The sequence below is a fragment of the Pleurodeles waltl genome, chromosome 8 (assembly GCF_031143425.1).
Source record: "Pleurodeles waltl isolate 20211129_DDA chromosome 8, aPleWal1.hap1.20221129, whole genome shotgun sequence".
Classification (NCBI taxonomy): Eukaryota; Metazoa; Chordata; class Amphibia; order Caudata; family Salamandridae; genus Pleurodeles; species Pleurodeles waltl.
In genome coordinates, this window is record NC_090447.1 from 636,051,302 (window position 1) to 636,069,911 (window position 18,610).

The 18,610-nt window shown below is 39.3% G+C and overlaps 1 protein-coding gene across 1 annotated transcript in view; it reads left to right on the forward strand.

The window, feature by feature from the left end:
* Positions 1 to 18,610, forward strand: part of PHEX (phosphate regulating endopeptidase X-linked) — a 1,559,577-nt gene that overhangs the window by 1,123,299 nt on the left and 417,668 nt on the right. The window contains exon 13 of the mRNA XM_069204739.1: positions 15,287 to 15,364. Coding sequence (XP_069060840.1) covers positions 15,287 to 15,364 — 78 coding nt within the window. The remainder of the gene's footprint in view (positions 1 to 15,286; positions 15,365 to 18,610) is intronic.

Here is an 18,610-nt window from a genome sequence, read left to right on the forward strand (position 1 = left end):
GTATAAACAACTGCTGGTTTGCTATGCATTTGCCTTCACAAGAAAAGAGTGATACAAAGATGTGTTTCTAGACCAAGAGAGTCTCATCAGGAAAACGTTCCACCATATCTGACAGTGGTGATCACTTCAAATAGCTATGTTTATTTGGACCTTGCCAAGGGCACTCTAGGCTTTAGGACCTGTGACCTGATGGTATGGCACAGATGACTGCTCTAGGTTCCGTTAATCACATATGTTCTGAATAGCGCTATTCAAAGCTTTATTCCTCCCTCATGGCTAATGCCAATAATTGTCCCGATATTCAAAAATGGCAATAGGCTTGACCCCTTCTGCTGTAGACCTATATCTCTCATTGACTCCACGGTAAAGATCTTGGGGAGTGTCATTTTGAACCGGCTTAAGGAGTGGGCGGCAAGGACAAACATTCTTTCGCCAATTCAATATGGGTTTAGGCCTGGATTAGGCACAGTGGATCAGGCCCTAAACTTACACCTTATTCTTAGCAAATATTTCATAGCAAAAAGGGAATCTATCCACCTAGCCTTTATAAATCTTTCCAGCGCATTTGATATGGTAAATAGAGTAAAATTGTGGGAAATATTGGACACAATGGGGGTTGAGCAAGATTTGTTGGATCTGATCAAACGCTTATATTCTAACCTTACTATTACAATTCAGTTTGGACAACATGGTGAAAGATCACAACCCCTTGCATCTAATCGGGGCGTCAGGCAGGGCTGTACTTTGGCTTCTTTTTTATTTCTGTTGTACATAAATGGCTTGTATAACTATTTAGCTAAAAATGGCAAGGATTTTCCAAGGGTGGGTCTTAGACAATTGCCGATTTTATTGTATGCTGATGACGCCATTTTAATTGCTTGCACGGCCAATGGCCTACAGATCCTTTTGGACCTTTTTTTAATACACACTCAGGATCTCGATCTGAAAGTCAATTTTAAAAAGTCGCATGTTATGATTTGCGGTTCTAAGAACACACGCACTAAAAGTTTTATAATGGGAGGGAACACTCTAACAAAGGTAAACAATTGTTGCTACTTAGGTTTGCACCTAAGTTCTTCTCTGTCATGGAAATTCCATTTGAATTTTAAACTTCAACAAATGGAAAGAAATGTCGAAGCAATTTTTCGCTTCGCTCGCAGATTGGGGCATAGACCGGTACACCAGATCATTACTCTTTATAAGTCTAAATGTGTCTCGGCGGCAATTTATGGGGATGGCCTCTGGGGATATACCAGCCCAATTATTTTACAACGGGCAGAGAATAAATTTCTTCACCGGCTACTTATGGTACCCAAGAATGTAGCGAATATTATATGCCATGAGGAGCTGGGGATTGGTTACATTACAGATTTGATCGATATTGCACCCCTTCTGTTATGGATAAAAGTATGGTTAAATCCGGTGGCTACCTTAACACATGAGTGTGTAAAAGACTGTATTTCATTAGCAAACCATAACAAAATCCCATGGTTAAACTTTGTTCATAACTGCTTCCGAAACTTGGACTTGGAGTCTATGTATCTTAAACCAGAGCTCTTGCCAGCCAATGCGAAGGAAATTGTTAAATTTCGATATAAAGAGTATGTTATGAATTCTAGATATCAAGCGGCAGAGAAATTGAGTTATTTTGGTTCATATGTACAAATTCCATCCTCAAATTTGTTAGAACCTTATTTTGTTTGGTTTCCGATTCCCTCCCTGTACTCTTTACTTGTACTTTTTAGACTCAATATGATACATTTTAGAGTGGCGTTTCCAACAAAATGCGTGTGGGAAAAAACATTACCATCATGCCCTTGTGACAATTTTTCGAAACAAAGTACGTCACTTCATTTTATTTTGTACACTCTATTCAGCTCCTAGGGAAACTTTTTTACTACCTATTTTGCGTAATTTGCACACCTCATCTTATAAAGAAGGATTGATTGGCATTCAAAGCCTCTCGTCCAAACAAATATGTAGCTGCATTTTAAGTTTGATCAAATCTGCTATTATTATTAGGAATCAATATGAATTAGTAATGTGATTATTTATTAATGGAATCCAGGTATTGTTTTATTGCTGTACATGATTTTATAAGTATTTATTATCTTATATTTAGTAGGTTCAAGTGGCACGTTTAGGTTCCATAGACCTGTAGTTTGAAGAGTCTTGCTTTTTGAAATATGCAATAAGTATTGTATTTTATGATGATTCATATGTATGCATGTGTACTTTTATGGCAATACTCCGAATAAAGTTATTTGACTGACTGACTGACTGACTGCTCTAGACACCCAGGGGCATATTTAAGGGCCCCTAGCACCTCCTTGCACCACAATAGCATCATTTGTTTTGACGCTAATCTGGCCGAGGACAAAATCCCCATGCCATATTTATAAAGTGGCATAATGCATGCATTTCTGCACTTTGTAACCCTTTGCACTAACATTATGCCTGCACCAGACATAATGTATGCAAAGGGGGCGTTCCCCTGTTAGGAGTGTGTGTGAAAAAATGGCGCAAAGAAATCTAAAAGATTTCTTTGCATCATTTTCTTCGAGAGTTTTAACGCCTGCTCAGAGCAGGCATTAAAAGGAGGCTCACATTTCATTACAATGGACCTCAATGAGCTTTGCAAGATTAGCATCAACATTTTTTATGCTAATCCTGCAAAGCACTGGACTAGCGTAAAAAATTCTGACGCTAGTCCCTTAACCACTACCATGGGGCGCTATATTTTAAATACAGCGCACACATGGTAGAGTTAGGGGGCGCTAAAGGGCACAAGAAAAGTTGTGCTGCACTTTCTTTAATATGCCCCTCAGTGTCTGAAGATGTCTCTGTGAGAGTCTAGTGTGTACCCTAGACTTGTCTCTCTATCACTCCCCCCCTCGTCGACCTATTCTTTTTTTAGTTTGGTTAACTATGCTAACTGATGGAAACTCTTGAACTCACAACCTCCGGATCTCACTGACTAATATATGTCCCCTACAGTGCAATTGTTGGACAAAAGCAGAACAAGCACTTCATTAATATTGGTTACAGTGTTTGAAATATTGTCACGGGTTGCTCATATCTGTACACAGAGAAATATGTATGCTGCTTGCATTTACTTTGCTACCACTACTACATCTATAACTACTCTCATCTTTGTATAGGTTAAATATTTCTTAAACGTGCGTAAATTCTCCCCCACTCATTCCACATTGCCCCTGTAGCTCTACTGCCTCTCGCAGAGACAGTGACTTCATTTAAACTTTCTCTCTAGCAGCCTGTGCATGGGTGTGCGTCATCGTGCCCATGTCCTTACACATAGTGGCAATATTGATGCTCTAAAACATAGTGGTCTAAATTCTAACCTTTTCCGTGTGGCTCAACTAACTGCTCCCTACCATAGGTCTCTATTGGAGCACCTTCACAGTGCATACAGCTCTTGTACTAATAAAGGCCGACTGGCTGGGCAGGTTTCATTTAATAGAGAAATATGTTGTATTTACTTTCTTTTTTCATTTTATTGATTTTTTCTGTATTCAACAATACATGTAATTCTACAACCCAGACTTTTTGCATTCACTTTCTTAAATCATTTTTGCTTGAATATTTTACTTCCCGGTAAATATGTCGATGCTCAAAAAGATTCCAAGATCGTGGCCGTTGACATTGTAAATTACATCAATTACATATGACTGAGAAACATTTTAAGGTACAGCTGCAAAGTATAATTGCAGTCAATAAACACGGGTCTTTCTGTGTCTCTGTTGAAGGTTATATATTAGGTAATACTGAAGGCCAAATTAAAAACGACACTTAAATTTAATGAGCCCTTTAACAGAAGTTACCAGGTCAATGGGAATTCAAAGTTTTTGATTTTCTGCTGAAATTTTGACTGCTCATTGTAGCTCCCAGCAGGTAATTCAGCGAAATAATAGGATTTTTTCTGAGTCACTTGAAATTTGGCCCTTTGGGTCAATTGTCACTAGGTTAGCATAACATTTCAGGCAAGAGTAGTGTTAGAACGGTAGTTAGTAACATTCAAATATACTTCTGATGGTACGTTGGTGAGTTTATGTGGAGATCTCAATCATTATGAACATGCACAGTTTGTAAGTGCACCAGTGAAAACTAGGGGGCGTTTTCACAAATGTATTTTCAACAGAAAGTACTCATACCAGAATTCACAAAAGAGTTCCGGGCAGGCATAAGTGGAAAGTAAACGTAACAAGGTTTGCCTTGTAAGTTTGTGAACATCTACAAATATCTACATCGTGGCAGTGGGCCTTCTTCTGCAAGGCGCAGTGAGGGGACCTCACACATAAAATCACTGGTGAACACATCCTTTTTGCAAGAAAATATATTATATATCTTTTCACTTTGATATGACCTTTGCTGTGAATTTTAAGACAAAATTGTAAATGTTTTCAGGCAAACTTTTGTACGCTGCTTTTAACATTAAAAACAGGCCCAGGCAGTCTCAGTAAAGACGGCAAGTGGTTCCATGCATTATTTTAGCCAAGAACACGCTTTGGTTTTTGGAATTAATACTTATAATGTGTTCTTATTTTTTGTCAGTGCTAGGAACAGATACATCATTGATTTACTTTTTCCTAGTCCATCAAGGCCCACGACTTACTTGTCCCAGTATCACAAAAACACAAACACAGCCCTAGGGGATCCCCAAAGTAATCTGAAGTGGAAATAGCAGCTGCAGCTCATACTTTAACAAAGTATGAGATTAGGTTTCTGCCCTAGACTCCAATGAGTAGATTAAAGCAAACACTTAGGTCGAAAAGTCAATATCCCATGGACTAAAAAAGTATTTGAAGATAATCTGATGTTAATTTAGAAATAGTTTTACTGTGAATTACTTATTTATTAAGATTACCTTGTATTGCTATATAAAGATACTGAGGGTCACATGTACAAAGCATTTTTCTAGTCATGAATCGGCCCGTTTGTGAGAAATAAAATGCTTTTTGAGATGTATGAAGCCCAAATTGTGAATTGGTAATTTGTATCGTGAGTTCAGGGTATCCTGTTCTTATGCCAAATTGGAAAGGCATGAATGATTGTTTTGTGACTGTGAATGCAGTTGCAAAACAATCACAGTTAACACCAATTTCAAATTGGTGTTAACCAATTCCCAAGGGGGAAGGGGTTCCCATGGGGCCCCTTCCCCTTTGTGAATGGTAGCGAAAATATTCCCACAGACCACTGCCCACTCTGAAAAAATAAAAAGTAAACTTTTCTTTTTTTTGTAGTGCCGGCTATTTTCCTTTAAGGAAAACGGGCTGCATTTAAAAAAAATGCTTTATTTAAAAGCAGTCACAGACATGGTGGTCTGCTGTCCCCAGCAGGCCACCATCCCTGTGAGTGTGGCCATTCCCGATGGGGTCACAAATTGCGATTTGCTTCATAAATATTTATAAGATAGGTATTTGCTACCCCTTTGGGAAACGCTAACAGTGTGCTTAACACTGTCGTACATTTTGGTTTGCGACTCACAATATGCGAAACCCAAACAGGTCGCAAATTGCAACTCACAAAACAAAAAATCGTACAGCAGGCCCTGAGTATCTTGCAAGTTTATTTCAATATTTAAATATCTTGAATGTGTAATTTTAATTAAAAAAATTGCCTGATTACGAGGGATATTTAAACCATTTGTGACTCATTTTAGGAAAGTGCCTCTTTGTTCATTAAAAAAGGTGAGTTACTCTGTTACTTTGTAAATCATGTGTTCTTGTTAATAGCCAGTATGCTAATTTGCCAATGGGCCAGTGTTCCGCTAATAGGAGTCTTTTGGAAACGCTGCAAACTTCCATTAGAAATCCATGGAGCATTCTTTAAATGTAGCTGAAAATATTAAAGCCCTAAAAAGCACTCAATTATGTGGACCCATACAACTAAACAGAAGCTGTTGTTGTTCTTTGTCCTTAGTTAACCACAGCATTTTAAAAGTGTTTTCCAAGGTTCGTTATTAATTATGATTAATTAGAAATATTGATGTGACCAAATTTAAAATGAAGCTCCTCTCTATGTTTGAGCTTTTTCCCCTTACATGATAGAAGCAAGTGGGGTAGGTGCTTCTTGTGGTATAGGAAAATTGGCACCCCTTCAGTTGGTTTGTTGATAAGAAGCAGAAATTATTGGGGGTCACTAGTACCCTTACACCCCTGGAATCTGATGCTACTATGCCTGCTATACTAATGGCGACTACACTTCTGAACAATTAATTTGAGGCCATTGAAAAGAGAGTCAGAGGAAGCATTCAAAAATGTGTATGCCACGTGCAGAGAAGATTCAGGGAACATTGGACCTGGTGTAGAGTTTGACAGATGGGGCTACTCTTTCAGAAATGTGACAGACATCCTGTCTGCCGTATGATTCCATTATATCCTATGGTAATCATAATATGGTGAACAGGATATCCATCATGTTTTTCATGCCCACCAAACTCTAAATCAGGCCCATAGTTACATCCCTTATAATTTTTAAATAGAGCATCTATAACCTGATTTAGAGGTCCTTGCCAAATGGGTCAGTAAAATTCCACCTTGCCCTGAATTATTGATAACATTGTTGTGGAAAGGTAACTGACCATTTAAAACTGGTCCTCCTAGGGGCCCTTGAAAAATGAGGTGTTACTATGGCAATAAGTAAATCTTGATTTGATTCCCATGGTAATTCCTATTTTCAATAGTAATAATAAAGTACACTGTTCCACAGAAAAAGAAAAAGAACACACCTAAAATACAGGGAAGCAGGCATCATAAGGAGCGGAACAGCCCTCACACATCCAATAGGAACCTCTTAACCGGAGATTTATCTTCCAATAGTGGAGGTGCCTGTAGTAGACACTAACTCTAGATGTGTGGAGTAGAGAAAGAAATTTGAAATATAAAATTGGCGCTAAACCAGACCCATCACATTTAATACTTCAGAAAGTGGTTCAGGCCAAGATTAAAAAAGATATGGGGAGTGCTTATAGACATAATGCTCAGTTGCACTCACGTACCAAATCCAGGAAGATGGACACTATTCCAAATTCCAAGAGTGCCAGGTCAACATGTTTTGCGTCCAGGTGGTCACACAGGGTCCAGTGATGCTTCTTCAGGACAAAAAAAACATATCTTCTCCTAACCAATAGTGACCAGGTCCAGTACGGATACAGTAAAAAAAAGTTATTACGGTCACTTACTCATAGTAACTGCACGTTGTGGTCAGTCTTAGTCAGCAGGTCGCCCTGTAGAGTGTAAAAAGCAATAGTACATATAATGATAATAAACAGGTTGTGTCTCAGAAACAGGCATGTGATAATACACCTCTGTGCTTGTGAGTAATAAGAGGTGAAAACAGTCAAAAAGCACATATGAGCTTACCGTCCCAAATTATGGCACAGGCTCCATAGGAATAAACGCGCCCAGAAACAGGTATGTGTTACTGATCAAAAATATACAATATGCACAAAATTAGAGAGGCATAGGCATGTAACGTTGGACGTCAGAAACATATTTGGAATCGTGGTTCATAAGTAGTTTCAGGTAAAAAAAGGCATATAATCCAATAATGTAAGGAACAGTACATATAAATTTGAAGAAATCACACTGAGTCGTAAGATATTGCTAACCCCATATCCATATAGCAGAGTTTGTTATGCCGACCACAAATGCTGTACGTGGCAGGCAAGAAAACAAATGAAACAGAGTCAGTAATCACTTGGAGAAAAAGGTTCATAGTGGAGACGTGAACACTCACATGCTCATACCGCCGTTTCAAACCGGGAGCCTACCAGGGGGCTACGCTCCTGCAGACAGCAGGAAAACGTAGTCATGACGTTTTTAAAGACGGAGCGAGCTCCGGAGTGCGGCGGAAGCCGGAAGTGCTGCCGGTGTTCCGATTGGGTTTGTGCAGTCACGTGCCCAAACAACATCGAAAACGGACTAGCAACAAATACGAAAACTAGTCCTTGGTGCCAAGGCCAACATTTCTATAGGACGTCCGCAGTCATGTGTGCTCATAAACAGTTATAATAAAAAAAGGACTTGTGCCGATGATATCGATCAGCAATGTCTTGGCATATCTATACAGATGGTATGTCGACAAAATATAAAAGTCAGGTAATAGTAATCTCATATCCCCGACATGCAGGTTATTAATTTCCATGTTAAAATGTGGGGCAAGCTAGGGTCCATAGCTGAATATAAATATGAAACAGGCTGTTCAGCATGTAATAGCCATAGTGGCCTAAAACATGGAGATAAGCACTCCCATATCTTTTTTAATCTTGGCCTGAATCACTTTCTGAAGTATTAAATGTGAAGGGTCTGGTTTAGAGCCAATTTTGTATTTCACATTTCTTTCTTCCCTCCACACATCTAGAGTTAGTGTCTACTACAGGCACCTCCACCATTGGTAGATAAATCTCCGGTTAAGAGCTGCTTCCTTTTTCTTAAAGGGGTGGCCCGTCAGACATTGCAGTGCCGGTCTGATGAGGAGCTTGCCCAGTGATGAAGCTTGACATCCTATTGGATGTGTAAGGGCTGTTCCGCTCCTTATGATGCATGCTTCCCTGTATTTTAGGTGTGTTCTTTTTCTTTTTCTGTGGAACAGTGTACTTTATTATTACTAATGATTATATTATGGAGAGTGTACACTGGACCCGTAATCTCCCTGTTCCCTCCTTTGCTATTTAAATTCCTATTTTCTTCAGTATTCCACCTGGAGGGCCCTCCCTGATTTTAGTACTTGATGTATTCTAATGAAATACCACAGATCTGCAGAGATACAGCGTTATGTTATTCCAGTTACTGGTCTCATTGGTATTACTTCACTGTAAAAACATATTTGTATTATTTATTATTTAGTTTTGTAAAACTTGTGGTAGCCTAAAAGGCATCTTGACGCTAAAGGAGATTGGAGTGAATCAAAAACTGGGCAGGCAAAAGCAGAATACTAGATAGAAAAATGCAGAACTTTATGTCTTTACAAAAAGACAGGATTTGTTGAACAGACCTAAGATGCGCACAGAGATTGTTCCAATACAGTGCAGCAAGAACAAAAAAAGCATCTACTATCAGAAAGTGCATGATTTGGTATGGGGCCAGCAACAGTTTAAAAAAGGATGATCTTAAAGTATAGTGTAGAAGCTGTCTTTAAGTCTTGAGGGGGCAAACTTGATGGAATGCCTGTGCGCTTTGCAAAGGGATTTGAAAATGAGGCCTTTAGGTGTTCAACACCAATGGAGTGACTAAAGACAGCAGTTTAGTGTAGTGTGCTTATATAGAAGTAGGGTGAAAATAGATCTCACATCTGGGTTACCATTGGGAAACGCACAACATAAAGACTAAATTATGGCAGAAGACTTGGAGAGGAAAAGAAATTATCAGCACAAACACCTAAGGAGAACTCCCTCTGTCTCACTCCTAATTTCAGAAGTCTTTCCCTAACTAGAAATGTCCATTAAGTTCTGATTGGTTACCTATGTGGACCTATCTTGTGCAAATCAATCAATATCCAATGCAAAATAGTTGACAACTTCTAGTTTGTAACTAATCCAGATTTTCTCAGGGAGCATACAAAGTCATCTTGATGAATTCATATAGTTTTACCAAAATATAATACTTGTTCATTGATTGCAACTTCACGATTCTTTCCCATAGCACACAGGATGATTCTAACAGTTCTCATGTGAATTTAACAAAGATTCCTGTCTTGTTTGACAGCTAGAACAAATACTGTTACATTTGTTATCAGTCAAAACATATTCTCTGTCTTCAATACAATAGGACATTCACCAACACATTGGAACCTGGGAATTAACTCAGGTTAAAGGCAACAACATGAATCAATACTTTTCCTCTACTGCTGCAAAATGAGTCTTCAGGCCTAGTCTAGATAAGAAAACCTAAATACATAGTAATGCAATTAATACATGTAAATCCTATTGGGTATTTTACAATTTGAATCAAACATGCAAAGCAAATTATTTAATTGCAAACATTGTTTACAAAATTAGAAACACATGCCCACATGTGACTCATGTTAATAAATTCACTTAAATCAATGTAAGTATGATTAATTCATGTTCGTTTAATACTCATAATATACTTCATTTCTAATATTCTCCTAAGAATAATACTGTTCATATTCATTCATATCAGTAATTCACTCAAATATAAATACACAACATCTTTCATGATAAAACACAATGTCAAATACAAATGGAGGTCATGTTGTCCACCATAATTCAAACGTGCACATTTTTACATTTCATGTTAATTTCTCTATTAGGCTTTTAAATGAGGGTTTATAAGTTGTCATATACTAACTTCTGTGCCACTAATGTATTAGTAAAATTTGATCTCTATCACAGCCAAGTTGCATTTTGGCCTCCCTTCCCTTATTGGTCAAGGGATGTGTTGTGCAGATAAAGATAGTAATGCTGTCTTACCTATTATAGTTTGCAAATTTCCCTTTACTTACTCTCTGCTTCTTGTATGGAGACCTTGATACATTACTAATTGTATTGATTTGGTATGTGTAACAGCATCTAGTGACTTTGTCTACTTGAAAATAACCTGTTGAGGTGGGTGGCATTTCCGTCCCAGGTTTCGAACAATATTATTTAACATCTCAGCTGCAGTAGGGTGCTCAATGGCTGTGAGGCCAATACTTGCCTGAAAAACGGTTCAGTGTCTCTAATTTTGAGGATGGTTTACTACTTGATTATTCTCTGTTTCACTTCCATATGCTCCTGGTCGCATTCCCTTAGAATATTTAAAACAGCTCTGTCCTGTCTTGGTAGATGTCAGGTGAATACTGGGAATGCAAAGTGCTGTACACCAGCTACACCTCTGCTTGGCCTTCATACTCAATCAGGATGGATACACTCTGTGCACATCCAGACATAGACTGATTCAGGTCTGTTGACGTTGGGTGATCTTTTTGTTAATGGTGAGTTACTAGACTTCCCAGCTATTTTGACAGATTATGACATTCCCCCTGGCCAGTTTCTTACTTATGAAAATATTCAGAAAGTACTGCTCAATCTGTTTCAAACTTGTACACTTGAACACACATCACAGAACAGATAATTGAAGTGAAGTCCATTCCCATGTTTCTTGGATGCAGCAAGACAGTAAACAAAATGGTCATGGGAGACTTTATTGAAGGCCACAAAAACTTTGAGCAAGGACAAAGCATTAAAGCAGCCTAGTTCACCCACACAAAGAGATTGTCAAATATCAAGATTCAGGCCAATTTAAATCTGGGTAAGAATATCATTAGAATCGAAGACAAATCAGAGCTGTTTGTCGTTTACCTTTTTGAGTTCTTTGTTGGGAAAGGGAGAAGAGGAATAGATAAAAAATTCATCAGACTAGAGGGATAAGCAAAAGGTTACTTTACCAAGGGGGTTCCAGGAGACTGTTCCTGTACACAATCTTGTTTTATCTTACAATGTACCCCATATGCCCCTCCACTGCCAGGCTTGCTCTTCCCCAGTACAGAAATGCAGATCGTTAAATCATAAAAACGTTTAAAGATTGCACATTTAAAATAACTATATGGTAAATTACTGACTTTGTAGATGTCACTTTGCATTTGCTCATAGAAGGAACTCTATCCCTTTGCTGAAATGTTATCAGACATTTCAATATTCTAGGTTGTGTAATTAAAATAAAAGCTTGCCTGATTAAGTGAGATTTTTAAGACAGGTGTGACTAACATTATTAAAGCAATATATTGTTCATTAAAAAAATAAATGTTTCCATGGTTATCGAGGGCACCATGGTGCTATTTTTAACAGCCAATAAACTAAGTTGTGAATGGGCCAGTGTTCAGCTAATAAGAGATATTTTCAAGAGTTGCAAGCATTTTAAAAGATTCGGCGCATTGCCTAACTATAGATGAAAACATTGAAGCTGTACAACGTGTTCCCTTAAGTTGACTTACATGACCAGAAGAAACCATTCCAGTTCTTTTTTTTTTTTTTTTTTTTTTACCTACGGGATTTGTGTGTAATCGAGTTGAGTATCCTCTTCCTTCTGAACAATAAACAAATAGAAATATTTCTGAAACATTTTTTTTAAATTAAGTCTGAAGAAAATCCTCTCTGGCAGAAATGTTCAATCTGGTTTCACACTGTGACTAGAAAGGGGTAATGGGCAGAGCCCGCTGTGAAACAAAAGCAGCTCCAGTAAAAACACTCAAACAGGCCCCCATAAACCCTTTGCTCTAGTTCTGTCTTTCTATCCATCCATTCTCCATCTCTCTTCCACTCTTTCTATCTTCTCCATCTCTCTTCTGTCTCCACTCTCTCTTTTTTTCTCTCTCCCTTAATCTCTCTCTTGAAGCCTCTAACATACTTGCTGAAATTAACCTAGAGGAGCTTTGGAAAATGATGGAGGCATCAAAGGTGATGATGATGTTTATGTGGTGGGCTCTGACAATGTCTGCGAGCAGAGCAATGTGGATGTTGAAGAAGGTTGGGCTGAGTGATGAGGCTTGGGGTACTCTGCGGATGGTGTATTTGGGTTGTGAGAAGAAGGGAGGGTAGTGGACTCTATGGGTGCATCCTATGAGTAAGGATGCCAACTATCTGAGCATGACATTGGTGATTCCAATCTGGTGTAGGTGGTTGAGGAGTGTGTAGGGGGAGATGATGTGCGGAGAGGCCCCGGAGGATAAGGGTGTCTGACTTTCCTCTGTCGAGGAGAGCTCGGATGTAAACAGTTGCGGCGATAAGGGCTGTCTCGATGCTCTGATTGGCTCTGAAGCCCCATTAGGAGTGGTCGAGCAGTTTGTTTCTTTCCCGATGCTTGGTGGGTTGGCAGTTCATGGCTTTTTCAGTGACTTTTGTGGGGGTCAAGAGGAGGGAGATGGGGCAGAAGATCTGAGGCTTGACGGTTTGTTGAGGAGGGGTCTCACCTGTTGTGTTTCCATGCAATGGGAAAGGAGGCTGTGGTTATGGGGGCATGGGTCCGTGGGTGCTCCTGAGTTGGTGGGGGTCATCACGGAGGTCATTTTCAGTGTGCTTCATTGTTCCCAATCGGTGAGCGGGTGGAAGGGTTGCTGAGGAGGTCTGAAGGTTGGGGATTGAAGTTTATGTAGACGGTTGATGTTTTGTTGTGAAAGTGGTTGACTAGGGTGTCACAGAATTCTTGGGAAGGTGGAATCAAGTTCTGTATGGCTCTCTGACGATGGTGAAGAGTTTCTTGGTTCGGTTGAAGCTGTTCTCGATCCGCAGTGTCAGGGCTTCCTTTTTTGCAGCTTTGAGCTGGCAGTGGTAGTCTTTGATGGCTGCCTTGTAGATGGCACGGTCAGTGTAGTTTCTGTTGGTTAGATAGCTTCTTTCCAGCTTTTTGCATTGGTGTTTTGCTGTGCTGAGTTCAGATGTATACCTGCTGGCTCGTCTGGTGGATCTGTGTGTCTTGGGGGACTTGGTGGGGGTGACTTGATCGGCTATGTTGGTGATCTAGCTGTTGAAGTTCTCTACTGTTTGGTCCAGGCTGGTGGTCGTTCTGGGCTGGCTAGCGCTGAGGGTATCAGTCCATTGTTGCTGACTTACCTTGGTCCAACTCGGCATGAGGTGCTGGTTTGTTTGGGGTAGTGACCTGAGGGTTAGTGAGGGAGAAGTGAACAATGGAGTGGTCTGTCCATGTAAGTTCCGATGAGTGGCTGTATCTGATTCTGCTGCTTGACGTGAATATGGGGTCTAGCATGTGTCCTGCTTTGTGTGTGGGGTCGATGACTACCTGCTTGAGGCTGATGTTGTCTAGTCTTTCCAGGAGGTTGGTAGTGTTAGGGTCTAAGGAGTCTTCAGGTGGAATTTGAGGTTACCCAGGAAGATGTAGTATTCTGGTTCAATGGCGAGGGGATGATGAATTTGGCGATAGCATCACTAAGGACAGTTCTTGGTCCTGGTGGTCTGTATGCAAGAGTGCCTTTAATGGTGGTGTTGGCGTCAGCTTGGAGCTGGAAACCTTGGTCACCGTGGAGCTGTTGTTGGTAATGGTGCACATGAGTGATTCCTTGTGAAAGATGGCAATGCCCCCTCTGTATCTGTTGTTGCTGTTGCAGTGCTTCATCTTGTAGCTGTTAAGGGTTGCCTTGTCGATGTCTAGGGCAGATGCTAGAGTGAGCCAGGTTTCCTTGATGAAGGTCACGTCCAGGGCAATGGTAGAGAGGATCTTCTAGATTTCTGTGGCGTTTTTGCTGAGTGATCTGGTTTTGATCAGGAGGCAGCTGAGTGGACAGGTGTGGTGCCTACTTCTTAGGTGGGAGTGGCACTGTTCGATGTGGTGTTGAAAGAAGTTGGGATGACGATAAATCTGCAGAGGATGCAGGTGAAAGATCCTTCAGTGGGGCACAGTGATGTGGCGCAGCAGTTGTTGTTACGTTGGGGGTCCAGGGCACAGAGTTTTTCAGCTGAGTACCTGCAGGGCACTAGGGTTCCTGGCGCTGGGTGCGGCCCGAGTGCAGAAAGGCTTGCCTTTGCTGCAGTAAGACAGCAATACTGATTTATCCTATTTATAAAAAGCATTTTGTTTTACATTCTCAAAGGTTCTTTTATCTTTGTCAAAGATCACATTAAATGGGCAAATTAAAATAAGCTTCGACAATGGGTAACAGTATAACTAGAGTTGAACCCTATGCACACAACATGTTTTTACCATCATAAAGTTAAAAAAAATAATAGATTGATTATGACTAAATACTTATCAAGTAGAGTTACTGCACATCATTACGACCACCGCTCCTGTTGAGCAACCAGAGTGGAAATAGTATGTTATTGCAAGATGAGAGAGGAATTCATAGAGCAAAGAAAACGGGAGCCCATCAGACACCACAACACCCTTATAAACATGGAAGATGATAGTATTCAGCCTTTCACACTGTTGTGAAGCCACATTCTGCATGTGTTTTGTTATTGGATGGGTCTTGTGCACTGCTCAGGACAGTTGCTTCTCTACTAAACACATATACGTGCTTACGACTCCATTGACTGCAACAAACAAATCGCAGATGCAGAAACCCACCCTATCTCATAACCGTATTATTGCAGTTCATTTTGCAACCAAGGTAGAATGAAGTTTAGTGACTAACTGTACAGGGTCATTTTAAAAATGACTTATGGAAGGAGAAGTTAAAAAGTTTGATACTTTTAATGAAGATTTATTGTATGCAGAATAACCCACATAAGTTATAAAAACGTGTACATATCAATGCCACTGAGATATTCAACTGTTTAATACATAATTGTTTGTTTTTTCCTTTTCTGAAGGCCAATGCAGTCCTTGCAAAAGTGGGTTATCCAGAGTTTATAATGAATGACACGTATGTGAATGAAGAAATCAAATCAGTAAGTTTTAAATCAGTCTATATGTATCATTGGGGACTAAATATATTATTTCACTCATGTATAATTGAAACCATGTATGTGGAAAAAAGCTCCTTGAATCTCTGTGTATACAATAGTTTTCAACATGTCTGTTTTGATGGGGTTCGGCAATGTGTCGGCCTGCCTAAGTGGGAATGCTTTTATAAATCAGCAACAATTGACCCTGAAAGACATTCACCTCTTGGCACATCTTTCTGATTAGTGCATGGTGGTATCTCCATGGGCAGTAAGACTCCACACGATTCTTAGTTTTACTGAGTGTGGGAAAGCATCTGGTAAAACAACACATTTTTCCGCACACATTTCCACCTGCTCCAAGCAGGTGGTATATGTGTGCGGAAACGGGCCAGCAAGTGATAATCGCAGGCAGGAGTACATACAGTAGTTCTGTACCAGGATGTTATTTGTCTTTCAGTGCTTGGAAAGTTATGATGTCTGATAACTTGGTTGAAATTACTGGACGGAATCTGTAACATCGGGCTCAGATTCAGGTGAACCTCTCCAGTTACCAACCATCTTGGAATACTGGCCTTTGTGTAAAGGTTGTAGAAATAAATCAATATGTGTTATTTAGTTTTAGAGCTACAACAAACCATCCATACCCAACTTTGTAGCTATCCAGTAAGTATGTTCCTCATTGTAAAACTAAGAAGTTGGTCAAAGTATGATTTCAATTGGGGAATTAATAGCCAGTTTTAGGGTGATTTGTAGTTGGTAACCTAGTACACCACAAGTCTGTATAATGCATTACTGCAGGTCAAAATGGAAGACATAATAAAACAATTCTCAACACAACCCACTGATAAAATGGTTTCAACTTTAGCATTAAATGCTACATGCATGACTTGAAAATCAACTCAGTTTTCTCTAAGGCTCATGGTTAATTTCAATGGTTAAATTAAACTCTTAAATTTAATAGTACAACACCTATTTTTAATTCTTGACATCAGAAGGCAATAATAGCCTGGACTCTTCTACCCATTGAATTTAAGCCAAGTTAGGTCACTGAGGATATGTGGACAAGTGGTGTAGTTTCTTAACTTATTTTCAAACATCTAGATTTGCATCCTGGATTTGACACTTAATGACGAATGATCTGACCTATGCAAAACATTTTATTCTTCTGTACTTCAAATTACAAACATATGCAATTTAAATATGTGCACTTAAGTTATTTATTTAATTGTTTTGTAGAGTGAAGGCTTCTGAGAGAAGGCAACTCTATAGTGTTGGTCAGTATTTTAAGGCAAATACCAGCTCCTGTCCGAGTAGCTAAAAATCCCTATCCACATGCTTGGATCTGCCACTTTAAATAATCATAGCTTTAATTCTTGGTGACAACCAAACTGTGCTCAGTGGGGCCTCTCCCTTGTAAAGGGGGGCTACTCTGTGAAGAGACATGTCTTGAGATTTTTCTTATGGGAAGCCAGATGAGGGAGATTTTTGAAATCTGAACAGGAAAAGCTCCAGAGTTGACTGCCAAGAGTTTTGACTCATGTCCCTCTTTGGGTTGAGCATGATTACATTTGTCATACTAGATCTCGTGTACTCCTGCCATACATTTGAAGAATATTGCAAGTGACCAAGGAAGCTGAAGACTAACTTCCTTTTAAAGGACATCGAAGTCAGAGGTGACTTGCAATATCCTTTTAATGTATGGCAGTGGATATTGTATTCCTTATAATACATGGTCAAACTTCCCACAGATTACTTGAATCCTTGGTGTCTTGTGCTTTAAGGTGAAATCTGTGGGGTATAATGAAACATACCAAAAAGCAGCTAGTAAATTGTTTCAAAATGATATTACAATAGGCTTATAGTAAATCAGGTTAAAAACATGCTGTAGCTTTCTTATTTCGTAAACGTCTTTCCTTACAAAAATATAAACAGTACAAAACATTTTTCATCATACAATAATCTTAAAAACGATCACTTAAAAAAGGTACTTATGGAATTTCAAAGGGCATTATTTCAACTTGCGGCTTCAGCTTGAGTTGAGGAAACCCTTAAAATGCTATGGTGAGCAACATAAATCGTCACAATTCATTAAAAAAGTGCAGATTATAGTGCTCCACATTAATTATGGCTCGATAATTACAACACTGAATTAGAAGCTTTTTACAACATATCACTTGGCCACCATACTTCACTTGAAACTAAAATCACCATATTCCTCTTAATAAAAATAAATACATTAGAACACAATCATCAGTCTCTAGAGGCCCCTTTGTTTAAACCTCCAATGTAACCGCCCGATTGAGTTAATCACTGTAAACAGTTATTAACATGAAGTTAAAAGTGGAAGTGCTTCCCATTAAAACACTTAAAATTGGCTGTGCAATGATAGGGACCATGTAGCTATACAGTTTGAAAGGAGACTATCAACAATTCAAATGAGGCAAATTAGACAACCTCTTTCAGCAGAATTTTCAGAATGAGTTACACGTTTTACCAAGTTTCTGGTCCTCATGTAGAAACCTGCACCGGGTACAAACTGCTTATTATGGATATAGCCATTTATTTCTTGACCTTACATAGGTTGAGCAAAAAAAGAGAACATGTGCAGCATTTTCTTTAATGTTCATAAGACACATAGTACAAATACAGTCTCCAGGATTACCACTGCTCTTTTTCCATTACGATGTATAGAACCCAATTTCTAATAAATCAAAGCCAAAATTTATATACACAGTCTTGGCCAACTTGAATTGGATGGTATCCGGGAACATTATAAAATGAGACATTGGCTTAATTTAAAAAAAGTGGGCTAGCAATCTCCCCAGCCTAGAGCTTTGGTGTAATTCAACTGTAATACATTCCCAAAAGGTAAATTTCAGTTGATTTTTAGACAGCATAGTCAAAGCTTTTTGCCTCTGTTTCCCAGGTTGTTGATGTATGCTGGACTCTGTTTTTGCTGTTTTTGTTACTCTGGGCACTTTATCACTGCTAACCAGTGCTAAAGTGCAAGCACTCCTATGCAAAATGTGTATGGAATTGGTTTATCCATGATTTGCATATTTTATTTACTAGTAAGTCCCTAGTAAAGTGCAGTAGAGGTGCCCAGGGCCTGTAAACCAATTGCTACTAGTGGGCCTGCAGCACTGGTTGTGCCACCCACCTAAGTACCTCTGTAATCATGTCTCAGACCTGCCACTGCAGTGTCTGTGTGTGCAGTTTTTAACTGTAAATTCAACTTGCCAAGTGTAC